Source organism: Pholcus phalangioides, unplaced genomic scaffold, assembly GCF_987345545.1.
Source record: "Pholcus phalangioides strain wild (caught in Gottingen) unplaced genomic scaffold, Ppha-v1.0 ptg000007l_1, whole genome shotgun sequence".
Lineage (NCBI taxonomy): Eukaryota > Metazoa > Arthropoda > Arachnida > Araneae > Pholcidae > Pholcus > Pholcus phalangioides.
Genome location: NW_028301600.1, coordinates 38,530,873 through 38,555,353, shown reverse-complemented (window position 1 = coordinate 38,555,353; position 24,481 = coordinate 38,530,873). Strand labels below are relative to the sequence as shown.

Here is a 24,481-nt window from a genome sequence, read left to right as displayed (position 1 = left end):
AATTTCACCTTGTTTTTACTTGATAATGAATGTCTTTAAAATTAAAAAATAATGCATATGTTTATAATATGCTACATGTTTATGAACAATTAAATATATATATAATAGCAAATAATGTGGTAAATTGATTATACAGTCAGCCCCCCGTATTCGCGGGGGTTATATTTCGGGAGTGACCGCAAATACGGAAATCCGCGAATAACAGAAACCATAGGTTTTTTTATTGTATATCTCATTTATTGAACATCGTGAGAAAGAGTAGGGTGACGCAGAGGTAGAAGGGAAAGTAAAAGAGGGTGCAGCGCTTGTTGGCGATGTTTTCTGAAAGAATGTTGTGATTTTTATGTTTGCCATGTCTTCTTCTTCATATCATCAAGTATTGTTGGAGTATGTTGACAAGGCTTCCTCTGCTAATTTTTCTACATGTGAAGAAGGTAAAATAGAGGGATCTACACTCATGTCCATAAATTAAGGATAATGCCAGCTCCGGCAAATAAAGGTTCAGAAACAAAACAAATGTTACTTATTCATAAAACCCATTTATTAAACAAAAGATAAAGAACAAAAACGATGGTGTATGTATGACACCATTCATAAAAATTACGATTTTTGCTCCCTGGAGCAATTGTAAAAAATATCTCCTTTACAAAAACTTATTATTACATGGTTGGTATGATGGTTAATACATTGTATGTCTCCCATGCGATGAAATACAGTCCGTACAACGCCTAGGCATGCTGAGTGTCAAATTATCGATCTGATCTTGGGGAAGATCACTCCACTCAGCAAGCAATGCTCTCCGAAGTTCCGGTACACATGTAGGAGGTGGTTGACGGGCTGCAACTCGTCGGCCAAGCATGTCCCACGCATGCTCTATCGGATTCAAGTCAGGTGAGAATGCTGGCCATTCCATACGGGTTATATCCTCAGATTCAAGGCATTTGTTTACGATGTTTGCTCGGTGAGGACGGGCGTTGTCATCCATAAACACAAATTCTGCGCCCTAAACAAACGTACATGTTGTTTCAGAATGATGTCCCGATAAATTTGGGCTTTCATGGTTCCGGTTTGAACATGCAGATCTGTTCTGGAACCCAGTATAATTCCACCCCAAACGAGCAATGCTGCACCACCGTAACGGCGTCGTTCAATGATGTTGTCTTGGTGGTAACGGGTACCTGGCGTTCTCCATATGAAAGTCCGACGTGAATCAGACTGCAAGCTAAACCTGGACTCGTCGCAAAACATCACACAAGCCCACTGTGACGATGTCCACATTGCATGTTCTCTACTCCAGGCTAATCGCTGGCGACAGTGAGTTGCTGTGAGCGAAACACATCTGACAGGCCTGCAAGCATATAGACCAATATCTCCCAAACGTCTGTACATGGTTTGCCTTGAAATTGTGGTACCCGTGGCTGCAGATAGCTGACGAGACAGGTCGGATGCTGTGCTCCGTCTGCTTCTTTTGGCAGTTACTGCCAAATACTGGTCTTCATTCGGCGTTGTAACTCGGGGGCGACCTGTACTGTAACGTCTACTGACATTTCTGTTATCTTGGAATCATTGTCAAAGCCTAGAGATGACACTTTGGGCAATTCCAAGTTCCTCGGATACTTCCATCTGAGTACGCCTACATTCCAGGCGGCCGATAATTCTACCACGTAAAAAATCATCCACATGCGTCCTCTGTGTCATAACTATTCGCTTATGGCACTGAGCGCCTTACAGAACTCTTGTGAACAATTTTACTTCTTTGCCACCATTCCTTATATACCCCCCTCTTACACTCTTGTCATTGTGACGTACTATCGGCATCATCTGGTGGCTTCCTGAAATTTGCATATCATTCTTTCAGATGTGTGTGATAATTCTACAGGTGAAATTTTTACTTTAGATTTCGATTTCCGTGTGATTCTGAATTATCCTTAATTTATGGACATGAGTGCATGTTATGAAAATAGTCTATTGCTGATTTGAGCTTGCGATTCTCTTCTGTTATGTTACTTGTGATGAACTTCTACTTCTTTATCTCGATCTTCATCTGGTGCTGCCTCAGTTTCAGGACCAGTCAACTGCATTAACTCCTCCTCGGTCAACCCAATATCAAAAGAACTTTGAGAATAGCATGTATTCACTATGAAGGTACTGTATCTCCTGACTTCCGGAACGAAAAACCGTTTAAACCAATCCAGGAAAAGTGTTTTCATAGTTTATCGTTTGTCCAACATACTGGGAGCTTTGGCTTATCCTTCCCTTTAGTGCTCACGGATTCGAAGATTTGAAAATGATGGTGGGCTTTATCATGTACCTATTCGCATTTGCACAAAACATCATAGTAAATCTATCTCTACTTGCCTTAAAACCAGGAGCTCGCTTTTTTTCTCTTGCTTAACTTCTCTGCAGCATTTTCTTTTAAAATAGTGTTGTTTCGTCAGTGTTAAACACCTGCTGATGTGCATAGTAACCCTTCTCTTCAATAATTTTCTACAAAGTCTTTGGAAATTTTCTAGCTGCCTCCTGATCAGCAGAGGCTTGATCGCCAGTGCTTTTTACATTGTGCAATCCGAATTGTTTCTTAAACCTATGAAACAACCTTTACTTGCATAAAATTCTGATGAAATTCCCTTTCCTTACGGAAGAATAAAATTTTTCCCCTTTTCTGTTATAATATTACAATCAATTGGAATACATTTTTGTGTCAGTCTTGTACCCAAAAAAAAAAAATGTCTGTACGTGAAACACATGGATCCCATAGGCGCTGCAAAGTTTTGACTGCCACGGGTGCAGCTACGGCTGAACGAATTTCAGATTCCTTTTTCCTGATATATCTCACCATAGATTTGTTTATTCCGTAATGGCGGACCACAGCAGGTATTGACTTCGCCAAGCATAGTCAATATATCCAATTTTCCTTGTCAAGTTTTCATTTTTATTTACCTTTTCAAAACATTATCAATAGCATTTAGAAGAATGAGCCATCCTAAACAAGTACAACTCAAATTTTGTAAACAAAACACGTGAACGACAATTGCCGAGTGTTGTCAAAAAGTTTTCCAATAAAGAAAAAGAAACCCCGAATACGGGAGGCTGACTGTATATACATTTGTGAAAGAGGAAAGCAGTATTTCGTAAAAAAAAGGAACTATACAAAAAATATCCCCATTCTCAGAGGATACAGTGTTCATAACAGGTATTCAGACTTGTTATTCATAATAGCTTGAAATTGAATAGAGCAGCGTTTCTGAACCCAAGGACCAGAAGAATGTCTAAAACAATTTGATTGACCACTTGTGTCTTGTATTATGGGACATTCCTTTAACTTTTGTTGTTCTGATTTTTTTTTATGCAATAAATATTGACTTTTTAACATTTACTAAGATCACATGAATACATAGTGTTTTCATAATTTGTAAATTATATTATGATAATTATGACAATAATTAATCATTAATTCAAATCAAATTTCTGCATTTTCTCACATACATAAAGATTTAAAATTAATTTTCATAAACATTTACCATGGTATGTTCATCTCATATCTTTCAGGTTCAATGTTTTTTCGCAATTTTAATAACAATTAGTGATTTTGCTACTTCTGGCAACATTTTGGATGATAATTGGCAATATCCCGTATTTTACTCTATTTTAAGATCCCAGTTTAGCGTATTTAGCGTGAGATACATTTTTGTTCATTGTGATTTGTAGCAGTCCTTAATTTCCCCCAATGTTGAACCCAAGTGTAAAGGTATAATTTTTATTTGAACCCCATATGGGGGATAAAAACTAACATCAATTACAAAGGTTGAATAATTTTTAATTCAGTTAGAATTAATTTTATCAAGTCTGCTTGCAGACCACCTATACCATCGTCACAGACCATAGGTTGAGAAACACTGAAATAGAGTAAAGAAAAGGCAATGATAAAGGCAAATGATGTGGATAAACCTTGGATCATTGGCATGTTGTATGTAACAAATTAGCTAACCTGGTACGTCAAACTACCATCAGTAGATAAAGGATTAAGCAAAGATGAGCATGTATCAGAATTTAGTCACCAATTGGTAACTACAGAAGGTATGCCATGAGAGGGAATTCTTTTAAAGCTACCCAAATACCCAGAAAAAGACTGTTAGGGAATCTGTGAATAGGTATCAGGTTCGACTGTCACTAGATGGCGACATGAGCTCTGCTATATGTGATTTTATTTTATTTTTTATTAATTGTATTATTTGTGTAATTTATTATTTTTTAATCTGGATTTTATATATATACATTTATATTTTATTTTCATTGTAAATGTGTCTTATATGAAATATTGCGGCAGTATTTAAAATAACATCTGTATTTATTTATTTATGTACATGTATGTTGTTTGGAATGCAGAACTCATTTCAGGCTTCTTTGTGTGGGGGAGTTTAGTTTTAGTTTTATACAGATGGGAGAGGAAGCTCTTTCTTTCGTGGAGTAGTAGCAGCCTTGTAGGAGAATGTGGCTGTTGTAAATAAGAGTTATTGTCACATATTAGATGTGATCTTGTCTTTTTTTTCTTTCTTTTTTTTGACTGAATTGCAGCAACAGATTGGCCTTGGGTAGAGGATGAAACCTGAAAACCTGTTAGAAATGAATTTTTCAAGTTCAGTTTTTGATCATATAACAATTTTTTGGCTCTGCGCCTCTCTCTTCTCTGTCATCATTTTTGAATTGCTGCTTAACGTGGAAGAATTGAAAAAGTTGTGAAAAGGTTTGCTCATCTCCCTCATAGCATTGCTGAAAGCGGCCAATGAAAAGCTGGAAAAAGACGACTGTGATCATGAGAAGTTACAGATAATTATCATACAGCTTAGTGATAAATTTGATAGACAGGAAGCTACTCAAACTGTTATCTCAGAAATTTTAATGGAGGAAGTGAAATTTGAAACTGACAGTGTAGCTGCAGAGGAGTATAGAGACAAATTTTTGGCTTGTCGGACAAAATTTGACAATAGATTGTCCCTGGCTCGATGAGAATGTGTTTCCAATGCAAGCATGGTTAGTGGAACTGTTACGAGAAACCAGAGAAAATTCAAATTGCCCAAATTGGATTTAAAGAAGTTCTCTGAGGACCTGCAAGAATACTTGGGTTTTTGGAGCCAGTTTGTTAAAATACATCAAGATGATGAACTGGCAGCAGAAGACAAGTTCCGATATCTAGCACAATGAATAGTTCCAGATCAGGGCTGTATCTAGGATTTTTGCTGCCCCCCACAACTTTAAAATTTAATAATTTTATAATGGTGTTCTTTGTTCCCACTTAAAATTGCTGTTCCACTAAATTTTGCTACCTGGGGCAGTTGCCCCCCCCCCCCCCAGTTACAGCTCTGTTCCAGATTCACGCTGACTGCTTAAAACTATTCAAAAGCGACGAAGCAGCTAAAAGAACGTTTCAAACGTGATGATCAAAATTACCTAACTATCTCTTTTCCTCAATACCTTAAAACTAACCCCTTAAAATTTTGGAATTTTCTTTGTCCTAAATAAGTTGGCCCTTCCCTTCTTCCCTTAAAATTTATAACATTGACCTTACTTCTCACTTTGATATCGCCACAGAATTTAATTGGACTTTTTCCTCTGACCCCACTCCTTCTCAGTACACTTTTTCTGATTCATTATTTAACTCTAGTCCTGTCTTCTTCACTAAAGCAGGCCTTCTGAACCTCTTAAAAAAACTGAAACTTCCACTCCACTGGTCCTGATGGGATCCCAAATCATATTCTCAAATTTTGTGCTGATGAAATTTCTAATTATCTTGTAATTATATTCAACATCTCCTTAAACACATCCAACTTGCCCTCTGAGTGGAAAATTAATAAGATTATACCAATTCATAAATCGGGATCTCTTTTAAATCCTCTTAATTTCAGACTAGTTGCTATCACCTGTACTTGCTGCAAGCTTTTTGAGCACAGTTGCCAAGGAAATCTGCTCGCACCTTGATTCAATAAACTTCTTTTTCGCAAATCAACCCGGCTTTTGATCATCTTTATCAGTAACTACCCAGTTAGCTCTTCACATTCACAATTTATCAAGCAGTATCGACAAAAACGTCCAAACTGATATAATTTACTTGGATTTCTCTAAAGTTTTTGACAGGGTGTCCCACAATAAACTTCTACTTATACTCCAAAACCTTGGCCTATGTGTTCAACTGCTTAAATGGGTGGAAGCCTTCTTCACCAACCGCAGTCAGTTTGTCTCCTTCAAGGGCCAGAACTCCCTATTTCTCCAAGTCTGGCACTTCCCAGGGTTCTGTCCTCTCACCATTATTTTCGATCTGGATTAACGATCTTCCTAAACCCATCAAATGCCATATCAGACTCTTTGCAGATGATTGCATCATTTACCAAACAGTGCACAATGAATCCGACCAAGCATCTCTCCAAAATACCCTCAACATTGTATCAGAATAGTGCTCGTCCTGGCAATTACCCTTTAATTCTGCAAAAACGGTTTTTATGAAAATTACTCGTAAAAGACTTCCCCTTGATTCTTCTTACACTATCAATAACTCTTTAATCACCGAAGTTTCTAATCATAAATATCTGGGTGTAATTATTTCTGCCGACCTCCATTGGAATCTCCATGTTGATTAAGTCTTTCATAAGTGTCTCCAAAAACATTTTCTTTGTCGAAACCTGAAAAACTCCACCACCTCAGACATCTCTGCTTCCAAACCTACATCCTTCCTATACTCTCATATGCTTGCAAAATCTGGGACCCCATATGCTCTCAAACATAGACAAATTATAATCTATTCAAAATAAAAATCCGCCCACTTCATTCTTAACTGCAGGTCATCCTCCGCATCTGTCCTCAAGCGTCAACTCAATATGCAACTGCTTCCCACCCATAGACATCTCTCTCGATTAACTTTTCTTTTCAAAATCCTTCATGTCCATTTTCATATCGACACTTTCAATTTTCTTCACCAGAATTGAAATCCACAGATTGTTTCAAATTTCAAATTTAGTTTTTTCCTCGAACAGTAACCAATTGGAACAACCTCCCATCACCTCCCATCAAACATTGATTGTACAACAGTTTCTGATTTCCTTTGTAACATCAATCATCTCTGTCAAACTTTACCACCCCATTCCCTTGTATAGGCCTCAGCCAAGCAATATTGTATAAATAAAATAAATAAAATGATCTGTTGATGAAGATACACATGAAAGATCTATTGGCACTTGTGATGAAAAATGCAGTAGAAAGGTGTACAATTTGTCAGTTCTTTATGGCCAGAGATGGCATTGACGCATCAAATACCTGGAATTTCGGAAAAGGACACGTAAAAATTTTGTTCACGCGTCCTTTGATAGTTCTAAGAAGAAGAAAAGTAGAGAGAAAAACCTCCCCAACTTTTTCCCTTTCTTTTTTTTAAACTGTGTATCATGGTCGCGCGACCTTAAAAAACTGGTTTTACTACTTTGTACACTGTACTGTATTGATATACACGCGGGTTGTTGAAGAATAAAGCTGGGTTTTCCTAGAAGCAGGTTTCCTGTGCTGCATGCAACGTAATTCGTCCAGCGCAACATGCCGTCCACTCACTGATAAGAAAAGAAGCATGACCGTTTTCCTACAGAGCGCAATACGCCTCAGGACAGCGCTTTACGTCGGGCATGATTGGCCCACTGCTTCTGGAGGAGTCAAATGCATTGTGCGCTGCACGTTTTGCCGATGTTCTTTTCACTCCCTCTCTCGTGTTTTCTTTCACTTCCCTTCAGACCAGAGCATGCACACGACAGAGTAGCTGATGCCAAGGCCATGTACTATAATATAGCCGCCCTGATCTGATGTGCCACGCTAGGAAAACTCAAACGCGTGGCATAATTATGTAACACGTTTCTGCTGGCGCGAAATCGTCTAATTCGGTTCACACTGTGCAAAAAACTTATACCTAGGAAAACCCAGCGTAAGATGAGGGATATCTAGTTGCTTCCCTGAATGAGGGGCCGTGTACAGAAGTTTCAAATTTCGGATTTTTATTACCCTGCAGATTTTCTCCCTTCTGGTTATATATGGGAAATTACGGTACTTTCGCGCCTATCCGCCAGCATTCAGAGACTGCGTCTCTACGCCATAAATTCGTCTTGTTCCTACAATATTGCGAATGTGCGGTTTTTTTTTAAATCATAAAGGATTGGAATGTCCGTTCAAATTGTAAAACCTTCCTGATATCATGGAAAAAGACTGAATCTGTAAAAACTTGACCTTGAATATCCAGTTTTGTCATCTAGCTGCTATGCATAGTCACCATTTCGCATCGCGAAAATCATGGGTGTGTACGCAGAATCGGCTTTTGGAGGGGCACCAGAATCAAATTCTTCACAGATAGTATAAAATAAATTATTTTATTCCAATATTTTAATTCTGTACAAAAATATTTTTAATTTTTGATCTCGGAAGGGGGAGGAAGAGGCCCCTTATAACCTTCCCCAAATTTTGCTTTTGGTGGAAATCCGTGTTTGGAACTTGCGATTGCGCAATGGTAATCAGCTAAAAATGTGATTTTCTAAAGATTTCAAATTTTGAGTTGACTATTCCTTTGAAAAAAACTTCTGGTTGCCATGGTGATCATACAGACCTACAATACAAATATGCATACATGGAACTTCAAATGCACGCATTATCAGTTTGGAGAATAGATGCAGGGCCAGGCAGGCCTAGTGTCCTGCGCTCTGGACTATAGGGGGCACCAAAAATTCACCCTTTATAACTGCTTCTTCTACATTACATGGGTGTGCCAAAATGTGTACTTTCCCCGTTTGTGAAAGTATCTAGTTGCGGCGCTAGATATATGGCACCACCTACTGAACACAAAACATGCCAAATGCTGGGCACACACACATAAGCACACTGTTAAGTTTCTCCAACACAAATCTGACATAGCTTCCATATTCAGGTGCTAAAATATGTGACAGTTAAAAGGCGAAAGATCAGAATGGTGGGCCATCAGGGAAGAAAAATAAAATCATTTTACCAGGAAAACCAAAGTATGAATAGGGTATCAGAAGATAAGTGTCTGAGAGAGAATCTAATTTGCTTTAAATTTGATCAGAAGATATTGAAAATGCTAAGATATTTTTAACGAAATGTAAAATCAATCAGAAGGGAATTTATACATTGATTAATAGTAAATATATAAATGTGTGCCTTCAACTGTAAATTAAAGTGGATCCAGCTTATAACGTTTTTCAAAAACCGTCATAAAAAACATTATAAATAGGAAAACACTTTAAACGGGAAATCTCAATGAGAATTACTTATTGTTAGGACCACAAAAATAAGTTCATACATTCTAAATGGGGGAAACGTTATAATCGGGATCAACTGTATATTTGTTTTAGATTTATTACATGTACGGAATTCCATACATTAAATTCTCAGTGCTAATGAGCTTCATTTTGCAAGTTTTTCCTACTAGTGGACAATGAAAGTAAATGAACCTTTGGATAGAACATGTTTTTAGAAATGAACTTTATACTTGATTCACAGATACCTTCTTCTCTTACCCGGAACATGACCCACCGCTCAATCTCAACAAAGAAATATAAGCAGGTGATCAAAAACCTGGGGCATACTGGAAGAAAATTCATACAGATACCAGTGAATTATGGGGGGGGGGGGGGGCATAATTTTTTTCAAGATAAATTTTTTTTGAGAGGGATCCTCTTTCACTCAAAAAGGACCCAGATTTTTCAAATAACCTGAGTCCAGTGGCATTTCTGATGGCAATATCGAAACAAAGCTTAAAGTGCTGCTGTATTTGAAATTATAGAAGTTGATTTAGCAGGATCAATGTACTTGAAAAGCAGTGATAAAGTGTGTGGATATAGCATTGTTCACATGCGCTGTATATCTTTCAATTCATCTTGAGCATGTTACCTCATTATCTTCTGAAGCTTTTTTATTAGCTTTGAGGCATTTTATTGCAAGACGTGGAAAACTGAAAACCATATATATTTGGATAACAGCACTACTTTCAGAGGTGCCAATAATTATTTTGCATGGTTGGATTGTGAGATACGATTCTAAAGGAAACCAATACAAAAATAATATTTTGGAAATTCAATCCACTAACTGCCACCTGGTGGGGAGGATAGTGGGAAAGATTAGTATGTGTCATAAAAGAGCTACTTAGACGTACATTGGGAAAATCAGTACTTTCATATGAAGAGCTCACTATGTGTCTTAGCGATTGTGAATCGGTCATTAATTCACGGCCCCTCACATACCTTTCTGAAATTTCTGGTAATTTGATTCCTCTCATGTCCTCTATATTTCTGATCGAAAATAGATGCTCTGATGTAATAGACATAGACTTAATCGATTCCAAGCGCTTGCAGAGGCAAATAAGATAGAGTAAGATTATTTAGTGATTTGAGACAACAATCTAGGAAAAAATACCATAGTTTATTGGTATAGAAACATGTTTAATCTATGAATTTACGTGAATCAAAATTAGGAAAAATTGTTTTGTTAAGAGATAACTCGAAGGAACGGTTGTATTGGCCTTTGGCAAGAGTTGTGGAGTTGATTAAAGGGCATGACAGGAAGGTCCACCCTTTAAGGGTTAAAACACAAACAGGGACCTTTTTAAGACCTGTTCAGCAAATTTATCTTTTGGAAGTACAGTTAAATGAGCATACTAAGCAGTGTACCCCACGTATGATTTGAGTGAAGCTTGACGAATTTCTAACTGTGTTACTGTTTGATTTAGTGAGTGGAGAGAGAATCGGAACAAGGAATTTAGCGAGGCTATATGAAGCTGTACCTATGTTAGAAACTACAGGACGGAGAGATAATGTGGGTTTTTGCACTTTGGGTAGACCATAGATATGAGAAGAAATGGCGTTTGATGGAATTACGATCTTTTTTACATCATCTGGAAGAGACACTCGTTTTTACCACCTCTTTCAATTTTCTCAAGTGGGCATCAGATGGATCTTTCTTAATTCTTTGTATGGGCCTTTCGAAATATGGGAAACCATTAACTCGGAGTATTGCACTTTGGGCATTAACACAATTTATCCTCCTTTGTCTGCTGTAGAAATCCCGATATTTTTGTCACTGAGTAATTGCTTAATGCTTTTACATTCTTCCCGTGAATAACCTACTGAGACCTTATTGTTCATCTGATCGTTATGCAATAAAACGTTGGATATAAGATGTAATTCCGTGTTATAAGGCTAAATTCCTTGTTCCGATTCTCTCTCTACTCACTAAATCAAACAGTAACACAGTTAGAAATTCGTCAAGCTTTGCTCAAATCATACGTAGAGTTGAACCCAACCAGCTTAACATGGTGTCTTTTGGCGTAGTCTCAATGTTCACTAACGTTCCCATAACTGGTAGTATTAGTTGCCTATAGAAAAGAACTAGTTAAAACATAACTTTTCACAGCCTGAAGTAGAAGAAATATGCAAGCTCACATTCACATGTCTCACAAACAGCCTTCAGTTTCAACAAGTTTTACACACAGACAGATGGTCTAGCAATGGAAAATCCCATCTCCCCAATTTTGTGTGATTTATATATGGACGAGTTTGAGAGTAAGCTATTGAACATCATGCCATTCTCATTTTATGGAAGATATGTGTATGATATATTCATACTTTGGAATGATTCCAAAGATGATTTAAAACAATTATTACTTGTTATACAAGTACAAATACAACGCCACAACAGACAAAATGCCCAACGAGGTTTCTGATAAAAAGATGCCCATAAAAATATGGTTGTCATAGTAAATAGGGTCTATGTCATTAGACCCTTCACATTCAGTTCACATCTCATTTTGAAACAAACAATGAACTTTCCTTCTTGGATCTATTAGTGACTAAACAGAAACCACATTTCCAAACCTCTGTATATCGCAAGCTTTTCTCTGTCTCACTACCACCTCATTCTAGATCGTGCCATCCCACGCAACAGAAACTCTCTGCATTTCGCACTTATGTAGCAAGAGCATTTAACATCTGCTCAGATCGTAACACACTAGACCATGAACTAGAAACCATCAGAGCGATTGCTAAAGATAGAGGGTTCAACACCAAAATTGTAGACGAAATGAGTCAAAAATTCATGAAACCTACAAGAACTACTACTTTGGAAAACTTTTACCATAGATGTACCTACTAAAAACTTTAGTTTCAAACCCCTAAAGATGTTATACCACAGAATAAACAATGGGGCATTTATTATATTCCATGCAGTGATTGTCCTCTGGGTTATATAGGACAGACAAGGAGACCCATAAAACTAGATTGAATGAGCATGCTCGTTGTATTAAAAATCAAGAATGTGAAAAATTGACCATCGCCGCTCACTGCTAGCAAGAGAGCCATAGATTAAAATTTCAGGAAGCTGTAGTTTTCGAGGATGATGTCACTCTCTGCTATCCATACAAAGGTTTTCAACAGCTGGCTGATGCGAAGATATAGTTTGAAAAGAGAGAAAATTCAACTGTCCCTATGGGAAATCGAACCCACGTCCTTTCACTTTCCGGGTGAATGCCCTACACCATTAGACTGCAGAGGCAACGAATATCTCAATCTTTCCTTGGAGCTTGTGAGCACTGAATGGGACCATACATGGATGGTGGGACCTAACTCAGGCCAAAGCTCACAGTTGCTGAAAATGCCACCAGATGGCGACTTATCATAGGATGATGTCATTCTCTGCTTTTCATAAAAAGGTTTTTAACAGCTAGCTGATGCAAAGATATAGTTTGGGAAGAAAGAAAATTCAACTGCCCCTGCAGGGAATCGAATCTACATCCTTTCACTTGTCGGGTGAACGCCTTGGACCACTAGGGCATTGTCAGCAACTGTGAGCTTTGGCCTGAGTTAAGTCCGACCATCCATGTATGGTCTCGTTCAGTGCACATCAGCTCCAAGGAAAGATTGAGATATTCATTTTCTCTGTAGTCTAGTGGTCTAGGGCATTCACCTAGAAAATGAAAGGACATGGGTTCGATTCCCTGCAGGGGCAGTTGAATTTTCTCTTTCCAAACTATATCTTCGCATCAGCTAGCTGTTAAAAACCTTTGAAGCTGCAGTTTTCCATAAAGTACACGACCGATTTAGACTTCTACGAAGGTATATATATATATATAAAACAGGCCTTCAAAAATAAATTGGTAAACAATAAATCAACACCCCCGATTGCAACGCCATGGCTAAAGTTCATTACGAGCAGGAATTGTAAGAAAATTGAAATAGACCAATCAGATAGCTCCATTTCACAATCAGCCAATCAGGATGGTAGAGAAGACCTACATGCAGGTGCTCAACTTCATTTTGATCAAGACATATGATGTAAGCAGAGACGTATATTTTTCATTCCGCTGAGCAACTGAGCGTTAAGGTTTGGTATTCAAACCCTCAGTCAGCGAGAGAGGTTATCCTGTGAAGATGGTAACCATAGCGTGTCGAAATGCATGAGGAGTTTTTCGTAATTTCTTTTACCTTTTTCGTTGGTGAATTTTTCTGAGTGTTACTAGGCAAAGTTTATCTATTCTTCTAGAATCATTCTCAACAACAAAAAGCCTATCTACCAGAGATCTCAACACCCATCTTTCCCTGAGAGACATGAATTTGTCAAGCAGAATTTCCATGGTCGAAGAAATGGCATCAGATGAAAGGCAGAGGAAAACTTTCACGCATGACTCGGACTGATAAGAGGCAGAGTTATAACAGGAAAAAGGAAAAATCCCACAATTATCAAATTGGTGATCTATGGGCTACACAAAGAACTGAATTCGGTTCTGGACTAAAATTGAGGCCCAAATTCTTTGGTTTGTATGAGGCAATGAAAGTGAGACCCAATTAACCCTAAAGACAGACCCGAGGTCAAAAAAGTTGGTGAACATTCGGGGTCATATCACCATTACTGCCTTAACTGTTGTTATAGAACATGTTTATAATGTCTCAATTGATAGAGTTATATTGTGTTCATTTCTTTTCATGGTTATATATACAAATACTGTGTTCATTTGTTTTCATGCTTATACAAATATTGTGTTTCGAATTGTTCATGCTTGTACGAATATTGTGTTAATTTAAATGTCACTGAGGTCAGTGAGCCATAGGATGGCCGAGCTGTAGGATTTTTAGTTATAACTTTGTTTTCTAATTGGTAGATGGCGCTGCAGAATGCAGGAAACGATTTAGATTTAGAAGATTGGCAACAGGAGTTTGCCGGCGGGAAAGGCCATGTTTTTTGTTATGTCTGTCTGTGATCGCCTTGTGTAATAAATGTTTAGAAAATGGATGCTGTGTGTTTTTCTCTGTGAAGAGCCCATATATAACAATCATACCTCAAAACATTCATGTTTACATTAGTTATACAACGTATGCATAGGACTTTCCAGTATGCATCAATTTGTTGGAAACTCGTCAAAAAAAAATTGTGTTTATTCAGTTTAATACAAGATATTAACAGTTTCTATCATCAGCATTTGTTTGTGTCCCAGAAGGAATAGCTTAGGCAATTATGCCTATTATTTTAACACCAAGTAGAAAAACATGAGCTGTGATTCATGAGAATGTGAAGAAGTAGCCTTCTGTGGAGATTTTCCAAGCTTTTCCGCAATATTATTGGGAGAGGCACTACGATATCTGATACCATTGAATATTGAGACCTGTAATTAGAACAGTTATGAGATATCCGAAAAATGATGCCAGCTGAAGTAAGTGGGGAGTTTGCTCCTATCTGCTATATTTTCTAAGATAAGGGGCAGAGGAGAATTCCTGAGGGTATGGCCAGAAACTCAACATATATTTATCGAGCATTAACACAGAGATGTAATCCGAGCAGTGAATTGATACTCATCATGAATTCAGATGTTTAGTATAATTTAAAAAATTTCCTAAGTTGTGAATGCTGGTTGCATTTATTATAGCACTTGGTGATTACCAAAGCAGTTCCTTCTTGGGAAAAAAGAACGCAGGGCATCATCCTACAGAGTGAAAAGTGGAGTTTCATCTTCTCTGCTCAGAGGGCAGATGGACAAATCTGTATAGCCACAGTTGGGTAGATATTTTGCTTAGGTGAGCATAACCATTGATGATTTGTACAACCTGTTCAATTTGTTTCCTATTCATTAAAATAAGTTTTTTGGCGATATTTGGTTTGGTTCCCAAGAGCCTGTTTAGCTTGTCTTCAGTCCTGCCTTGAGTTCCGTTGCCAATAATGCGTATTTTATATCCATTGTTTGTCATCCAAAAATGGCTAACAACTCCTTTCATGTGCAAATAAAGAAAAAAAAATTGTTAATTTTATTTAAAATATGTATATATATATATATATATATGGCTGCCTAATTTGAATAAATCTTGCCACCTAGCAGTCGGGTGGTTAGTACACACACTCCAGTTCAACAGGTCTGTGTTCAAATCCCAGGAATGACATAGTGACATAGAAAAACATTGAAATTGGCCTAAAAACTTGAGGTCCAAGTGTAAATATTAACGTTAAATTTCATATGCATAAAGTAACAGTGGTGCAACTAAAGTTATCAATTGCATGCATCGTAATTCTCAACCATTTTATATTTATACTTTTTTTTAACCTGAATGAGCTCTTTATTTACATGTATTACATATTTTTTTAATTCCATTTTACATAATACTCTTAATAAAGCTAGAACTGCATTTCTTCAGAGTTAACTTCACATATCTGTATGTATTTGAATAAATTGTACAGGGTGATTTAGAACTTGTCTGAGGATGATGTCACTCTCCACTATCCATACAAAGGTTTTTAACAGCTGGCTGATGCTAAGATATATTTTGGAAAGAGAAAATTCAACTGCCCTTGTGGGGGAATCGAACCCACGTCCTTTCACTGTCCGGGTAAACACCCTAAACAACTACACCACTACACTACACATGCAACAAAATAACCTGGAAGTGAAAGGAGGTGGGTTTGATTCCCTGCAGGGGCAGTTGAATTTTCTCTCTTTCCAAAATATATCTTCCAATCAGCCAGCTGTTAAAAACCTTTGTATGATTTAGAACTTATGGGGAAAACTTTAAGGAATGATAGAATATATCTGAACAAGCAATTTTCATCATACAGTGCATGGTAGCAATGGAAGCAGTGAACTGCTAGAAAAAAAAGCACTGGTTCTGCTGCTCGTCGTCATTTTGTGGATTGCAGAAGGAATAGCAGGTTTCACATTAATCAGCAAAGGCGGCACCACACATTAAATGCATGGCCGCCTTCTCCTGGTTCAAGAAATCAGCCATCCTTTCTGCTATCCGTTATTTATAGAAATGGCAATGACTGGCAAAACCAGTGCTACGTGTTTTCAATGACAGCACCATCTTGTGGCTCAATGAATATGCATTGTGCAATGAAAATTGTTGATTTAGATATGTTTTATCACTTTTTAAACTTTTGCCCATGAGTTTCCCCTGAATCACCTTGTATTTAAGATTATGACTGCTCTCATCTGCAAAAGTCTTTTTTTTTTATCTCTGTATAATATTAACACATTTCATTTTTATTTTTATTTATTTATTTATATTTTTTTTTGCATTTACAGGAATCTGTTGATAAAAATGAAAATATGCAAGATCTGCTTCCGGCTATTTTCAATCAACTTCTTATTTTTTCTTGTTTTGCTTGTAATGCTCCACCATACGGACAATTAAGACCACCAGCTGCTATAAACTACAAACAGTCCTCAAATGTAAGCTCAGTGTATTTTTATTTATTGATATTTTATTTATAATACAGGGTGTTTCAAAAAAGAATCACCCGATTTGAAATGCGTATATCATGAAAAATATTGAACGCATAGACACTTAAGATTAATTTTATATTACATGGCTAATCATAAAGCTTTTTTGAAATAAAATTAAAGGTGCTCAATATGTCCACCTTGGGATGCAGAGCATATGCCTATACGGTAGTCAAATTCGATCCAAACTTTTGCAAACATGTTTGCATCCACTGCTGCTTTTATGCATATCTTCAGTTCGGCTAATGTAGCTGGAAGGGGAGGCACATATAGTCTTTTATAAACCCCCACAAGAAGAAATCACATGCTGAGGTGCGGCGATCTTGGAGGCCAGTGATGTTTAACTGAATCGTCAGGTCCCGTAAGGCTGATCCATCATTTAGGAATGTCATTGTTCAAAAATTCTCGAATGTCCAAGCTCCAGTGTGGTGGTGCCCCGTCCTGCTGGAAAATGAAGTAATCCAAATCGGTTTCTAACTGTGGGAAAAGCCAATGTTGACAAACACGAAAGTGGTGGCCGAAGGAAGAGCATTAGCGCTACCTGTTGGCAACTGCATGAAACTCAAGATTTCCCTCTTTCTACCCATACATTATTCAATCAAAATGAATTAAAAGCTGAATAGTTATGATTTTTTTAAATTGGACGATCCTTTTTGAAACACCCTGTATATTTTGAATCAGAGGTGCCAACATGAATAAAACATGGGGGGGGGGGGTCTGAAAGTTGCTGGTCGTCCTGTATATACAGAACTCAAGTGTGTATGCAGGAGATGGAAGGTGCATTGTATTTTCAGAAATTATTTGGGGGCTCAGGCCCTTTACAAAATTTATTGGGGGCTCAAATGGCCTCAGCCCTTAGTTTCCAGCACCTATGTTTTGAATGATATTCCAAGATTTCATCTAATAAAGGTACAAGTAGCTTTATAACTATTTAGAAATGACCTTGAAATGATTGAATTTACTGATTCTATTTATTTGAATGTATCCATATTAGTTTACCTATTTAATGCTAAGTGTGTCAATTTTACACACTTCTGACACATTGTTGTGGTGAGTAGGGATGGCTCGAGCTTACCTGCCACCCGGGTGCAAAGCCTCATGTGCTGCCCCTAATGGTGACCCTGGCAGGAGGCTGAGAGAGCTTCAGTGAAGGGCACCTCGAGATAAACCTGATTTTTTTTTCAGAAGAAAGCCACACATCATTGTTTATGTGCAATATGTGAATTATTATATCGTATGTGAATTATTTTACCATTCTTAATAATGCCAGATAACTTAATCATTGAAACAGCACTTATTTTTGTGAGCCATCATCACTTATCCCGTAAAGATGATATATGACGAGGTTATTTTTATTATGATTTTTTTTTTCAAATGTGTGTGTGTGTGGTACTCCAGGAACCGGACAAGTGAGAAGCCAAATTTTCCTTTTGCTTCCATTTGACTATTGTGGAACAAATTCTGGGTGAGGTCCTGCCCTATCCTTGAGCACGGCCCCTAGGCTGGGACTTTTTGCTGGGACCCCCCCGTCAGACTTCTCACAAGCCCTTCTATAGTTAATTTATAGTGTGAAAAAGCCAAAAAATAATGAAAATTGTCCCGAGTCCTTGGGGGGGGGGGGATGCATTGGTCAGGGAACCAAAATGCAAACTTGCTCCCTTGTGATAGAGTACAGTGGCGGCGCTTGGCAATCAACCCATTGCGGCCACACGGGCACCGCTCAAGAAGGATGCTAAATCTGATGTGAATGGTTAAGAAAAAGTTCCATTGGCCGAAAAAAATCAAAGAAAATGTTTTCTGTGTGCTCTGGAGGGGTGCAAAATCTGAGATGAAAGGGTGAAAAGAAGTTTTTTTTGTTACGAATTGAGTGGATAAATTGTGAGCTAGGGGCGTGACCCCCAAGGATGGAATGACAGGGCTCCAGCTTGGGGTCCCTGCTGGACTAAATTGGGGGCTATGGGTGAGGCAAGAGGTGCAAAAAATAAGTCCCTCACGATACAGATTTTGTCTTAAGCCGCAACGATAGCTTACATTCTTGTTACTGGTATTATGGTGAGAGGCCCTGCCTATTTTTTTAATGTTTCCGTTGTCAAAGTATGACTCAAAAGCATGATGCCATGTGAATTTTTACCGTGTTAAGTTTTGGGGTCTTAACACTAAAGTCTACATTGCCGTCCCTTACAACCTGCCACCCGGGTGAGCCGCATCCTCTCTTAAGCCACCCCTGGTGGTGAGGTCTTGGCCACAAGTAGCGAGTTCAGTGTAGCAGTCTGGATTGAACCAAACACAGTGATCAATACAGATATGGACTTAACATTCTCAATATTCAGATCATGCACTTCTGCCAACCAAGGTTCCAGTAGTTAAATTTTTTTTACTTGAACTTTGTGTTGGACTTGTCAATTGTGTGATGAAATACAGTTGCTATTACTAGCTTCCTGAGTCCAATAGTTGTCAAGTCCAACACAAAGAAAGTTCAAGTAATTATTTTGCCCTAAACTAGTAGATTTTAGAGTATTTGGTCTGGCTAAACCAGCAGCACAATGTGCTGTCACACATGCCAATGAGTGTTCCTAAAATTTTATATGACAGTGACATAAACTTCACACATGCTTCATTTTCACTCTGATCTGTCACACGAGTGAAGGACCATAATTATTTCATAAGAGTGTATACTGCTCATAAAAATATGCTTGTCATCCTAGAATACATAATTTTTATTTTTTCTCACACAATGCATTTTCCCTCTTGGACATTTCTATCGTGGTGGAATTTACAATTGCTGAAGGTAAGCTATTTCACATGTTTGCATCTCTTTGAATGTCATCTGAATGTCCTTTGCCAAAAGGACATAAGTAAAAAGGGAAAAAGTAATTTTTCCATTGACACCACAACCCGAAATTGCTCCTACATATATATAAAATTTGCCAACCAACACTGCTGTCTCCTTGTCAAAGCACTGCATTGATAGTGTATTAATAACCAGTAGTGACTGGTGGCTGTATCACAATTTTCCACAATCACCATTTTTTGATGACAAAATATAATATTGACTTAGATTTTTTTTTAATTAGTACATTTTATTTTAAAAATAAATAAATAATGGTAAAAATCCATTTAAAATTGAATAAATTTACATAAGATTAAGAAGTATGTTGAAAACCATCTTCTTTGAAAGCGTAGTTGCAAAAGAAAAGCACCGATCCCTTATGCAATGAGCCAATGTGATAAAATTTGCTGGAGTTGATTTTATTTTATTCCATTGGGTTCTTATAGGAAATGTGCAAATGAGCTGTTGCATAGATTTACAGAAGTAGTGTTGCTGAAGGCATTCCAGGGGATTGGAAGCTTGCTAATGTGGTTCCTATATTTAAAATGGGTAGTAGAGAAACCGTGTCAAATTATTGTTAAGTGAGTTTGACAAGTTCCCTCTCAAAATTTTTGGAAACTATTATCAAAAGGCAATTGGTGAAGTGGGTAGACAAGATTAATGCAATGTGTGAAAATCAGGAAGGGGAAGTCATGTGTAACCAACCTCTTTGGCTTCTATGATCACCTGACTATAGCTTTGGGAAAAAGCAAAAACGTAGACATTGCTTACCTTGATTTCTAGAAAGCATTCACTCAGGTCCAAAATGGGGAAGCCACTTGAAGCATTTTTACGTGAGATTAGGGGTGGGGGGCAACTTGTTGAAGTCCAGTTCAAACCAAAATCATGGTTGCGAGATAGGTCACAGCGGGTTGTGGTGAACAGAAAGTTTTTGATTGGGCAGATGTGTCAAAAGTGTAGTCCCTCAAGAAAGTATTTTTGACCCCCATACTTTTTCATTTTTTATCGATAAACTCGATCAGGGTATCGATGGGATTATTAGCAAATTCCCAGATGACGTGAAGCTAATGGGGGTAGTCGGGAATCAAAGCGATAGGGAGTTGCTCCAGATCAACCTAAACATGAATGGAGCATGACGTTTAGCATTGACAAGTGCATGGTTGCTCATTTTGGTTCAAACAACCCATGTTTCACTTATGAGTTGAATGGTATCACTATCCTGGATGCAACTAGGGCAACCAATTCCGAAATTCTTATTGATGAGCGGCTTAGTTTTTTTTAACATTGTTCAGCGGTGGTCAGAAAAGCGAATAGAATGCTTGGTTTCATTTTCAAAAAGGTCTCTTCGCGTTCTTCTAAAGTCATTCTTCAGTTTTTTGGAGGCTTAGTTCATCCTGCATTAGAGTATGCCGTAATGTTTTGGAGACCATACCTACAGAAGGACATAGACTTGGTTGGGGGTTTCAGAGAAGAGCTACGCATGCTCTTTTTGTCTTGAGCTATGAAGAAAGACTCTATTTCTTGAATTTGTTTACAATTGGAAGAACACATGTTTCGGTGGGGGGGGGGGGGTATGATCAAATTGTTCAGAATTTTCAACAGGATGGATGGGATAGACCAGGAGTTATTAATACACCATCAGTCAACTGTTTCTACAAGGGGGACATTAGTATTATTTAGTAAGGGACAATTCCAGGTTGTAGTGTTGCAGGAGCTTTTCTCCAATAGGGTTGTCAATAAATAGAATAGCTTACCTCTGGGAGTTGTGAATTCTAACAATTGATGCATTTAAAAAGAAGTACAATAGACAGTGGGATAAATCGAGAAGCTATCCATGCTTAGATAAGACAAACATAAATATTTTTTATCGGCAGTGTGTTATATATATTATTTTTTTTGGCGATAAGATGCTTTTATATTGGATATTTTGGTTATATTTGGCATCCATATTTTTTATGGGCTTGAGTTTTTCAGTCACCTCATTAGTCAATTTGCCTGTTGCGGCCCTTGTATTTATATTGTACTATACCACATACATAAATTTGTTGCAGACCCACTTGCAAACCTAACCTTGAAATCCTTTTTAAGCATGCATGCATTGACAACCACCATTTTTTGGCCATCTTGGATAGGAAGAAATATTTTTCGTCTATGATTTTTGATTCTTAAGAACACAGTTTTGGTAATTTTCACCCCCATACAGGATAGTAAATGATCCAATCATTACATTGTGGCACCTCTACACAAATTCTTCATAGAGTGACCAATAACTATAAAAGAATATTGTTATTTACATGTGAATATAAAATATGATTATGGAAGTGTTTTTTTATTTTTGTTCATACACTCTTTTGCAAAAAAAAAAAAAAAAAACAAAGCACCACGAATAAAATAGACTTTATAATTGAAATTAAATATGCATAAAGCCCATACACACATAATGAAATGATTAAAAATTCAAGAGATTGTAGAACCCATCAGTGGCTAGCAATCGCACATGTTCAGTAATAAATTAAACCTTCCCTGTTGGCAATGCATACTTGTACAAGTCTTTGTAAGGAATGATGAAGGATTGACGGAATGATCTCATTCTGTGATACATTCTGTTGAGCATTTCTGAACTGTTGCTCCAGATTTGCAACATCTGGGTGAGCCTGACTTACATATCCCATACATGGTCAATTGGCAAATGGTCTACTGCAGCGGCTCTCAACCTGTTTTGACTCGTGGAGCCCTTTTAAGTAAAAACATTCTATGGCGGAGCCCTGTAGTCCATTTTTTTAATTATTCATCAAAGTTAGATTTATTTTTACTATTTGAAAATATTTATAATTATTTTTTTAAATTTTACAGTTTTTTTATATTTTCCTCGGGTGGCCGCGGAGCCCCTGCAGAGTGCACAAGGAGCCACAAGGGCTCCGCTGAGCACCGGTTGAGAACCTCTGGTCTAGTGATTTTGTTGGCCAAAGAGTATCAAAAGCATGGAGGCAGTTGTCTGGCATTATCTGTTAGAAAATGGCTGTTTGTTCGCAGGATGTCACCTACATATCATTGAGCTGTTAAAGTTTTACCCAGGATGACTAGGGGTGACCTGTTGTCTTAAGAGATAGCACCGTGAACATTCATACCAGGGCTAATGGCTGTGTGTCTCTAAAACAAAGGCTGATTGGGACCCCTGTCCCAGGCACCTCCACAGATGGTCATCTGCTCCATTATTGAAGCAGGATTCATTGCTGAACACAATGTGATACCAGTTTGCTGGTAGCTATAATGAGCGGCTAAGGCACCTTTCCAGATGACTGTCGATGTTGTGGGGTTAAAAAAGCAGATGTTTTAAAGGTCAGCATGAGTGTAACTCTACCTCAGCCAAGTGTCATGAGATGGCATACCATTGGTGGTATGGAAGAGTCTGTAGCACATTGGATGGTAGACAATGATGCTGTTGGGTTAGTTTGGGCTGGTCGCACAATCATCTGATTCTGCCTTGTCCATCTTATTATTGTTACAATTATTCTAGATTATTGCACCATCCAGAATAGTTACTCTACTAGTTAATCTACTTATCTTCTGAGTGAAACATGGATTGTTAAATTCAAAATGAGTCACTATGCACTTTTTAATGCTGAAATTGAACACATGAGTGCAAGTTTCTGAAATATAATGCAGTGTAAGACTATGACAAATGAATTATTGTCTAGTGACAATGCTGCAAAGAAAAATTTGTCCTCTTCAAAATATTGATAAAATTTAATTTTTACACATCCTACACAGTTTAGCCAGATATTTCTCATATGTAAGTCATAGGCTATTTTCCAAAAAGTTTTAGAATTAACTATTGCAGATAATAAGTACTTTCATATGACAGTAACTAAGAAAAGTTCGGTTCTAATTAACATAGCTACTTATTGCTCTCAGTTTTCATTAATTAGAAATGTTTTTATTATGAAAAAAGTCTTCTTTTTTTTTTTTTTCATTTTATTCCTTTCCTCAGACTGACTGGGTCACAATGAACTTTGTGCCTTTTGGAGAAAAAGCTCTTGAAATGGTCATTAGTTTATATCAACAAACAGCTCAAAGGCAAAATGTGATATCTTCCAATGTTTTGCATTCAATTATCAAGGTAAGTGAGCATTTATTAAAATTTTTCATCTATGTTTCATGTTGCTGAAAATTGGTCTCATTTCAATTTTTTTCTAAACTATTCAAATTCACATTAAGTTTGTGGAATTCATACTGACCCACATTCAAATGGTGTGACCTTAGAATCCCATCTTTGTAATCATTTACTTTAGATTACAAAAGTTTTCAAAATGACAAGCAGTTTCTCAAAATGTTGTACAGTTAGACTCTTGTTAATCCAGCACATATATCAGACAAGGATGTGCCAAATTACCGAAATCACTGGATTACTCCACACTAATTGGAAAAGCCCATTTAAATAATATGAAGTTCTGCTCACAGAGATGCAGGGGAGAGACGTTTTTCTCTTCTACACTCAAAGAAAATCGGCCTGAAAACGCTGGATTATTGAAAGTCTACTGTAATTGTTTTAAGGGGTTGTATGCATAAAAAATATAAAAATCAACTTTTTATATAGTCCCAGTGTGCTGAAACTTTTGATTAGTGAAATGTAAAGCATGCTCCAAAATGTCATTTACTGAAAATCCCATATTTTTAAATGCAATATTTATGTAGACACAGTGAAATTCTGATATAATGATACTCTGCAGACCAAGAAAAAATATCATTATGGAGGGATTATCATTATGTCTAGAGGCAGCTATACTATCATGTGTCACCAAATTTGTGCAGGTTCTGACATCTTATAAACCAGAATTGCAACCATAAAATTGGACTTG

At 37.4% G+C, this 24,481-nt stretch overlaps 1 protein-coding gene across 2 annotated transcripts in view; it reads left to right on the top strand.

The window, feature by feature from the left end:
- The window catches only part of mon2 (Mon2 homolog, regulator of endosome-to-Golgi trafficking), a 183,599-nt gene that overhangs the window by 140,366 nt on the left and 18,752 nt on the right, over positions 1-24,481 (top strand). For both annotated transcript variants that reach the window (XM_089233152.1, XM_089233151.1), the window contains 2 exons: positions 16,595-16,741; positions 23,614-23,742. In XM_089233152.1, the coding sequence (XP_089089278.1) occupies positions 16,595-16,741; positions 23,614-23,742 (276 nt within the window). The remainder of the gene's footprint in view (positions 1-16,594; positions 16,742-23,613; positions 23,743-24,481) is intronic.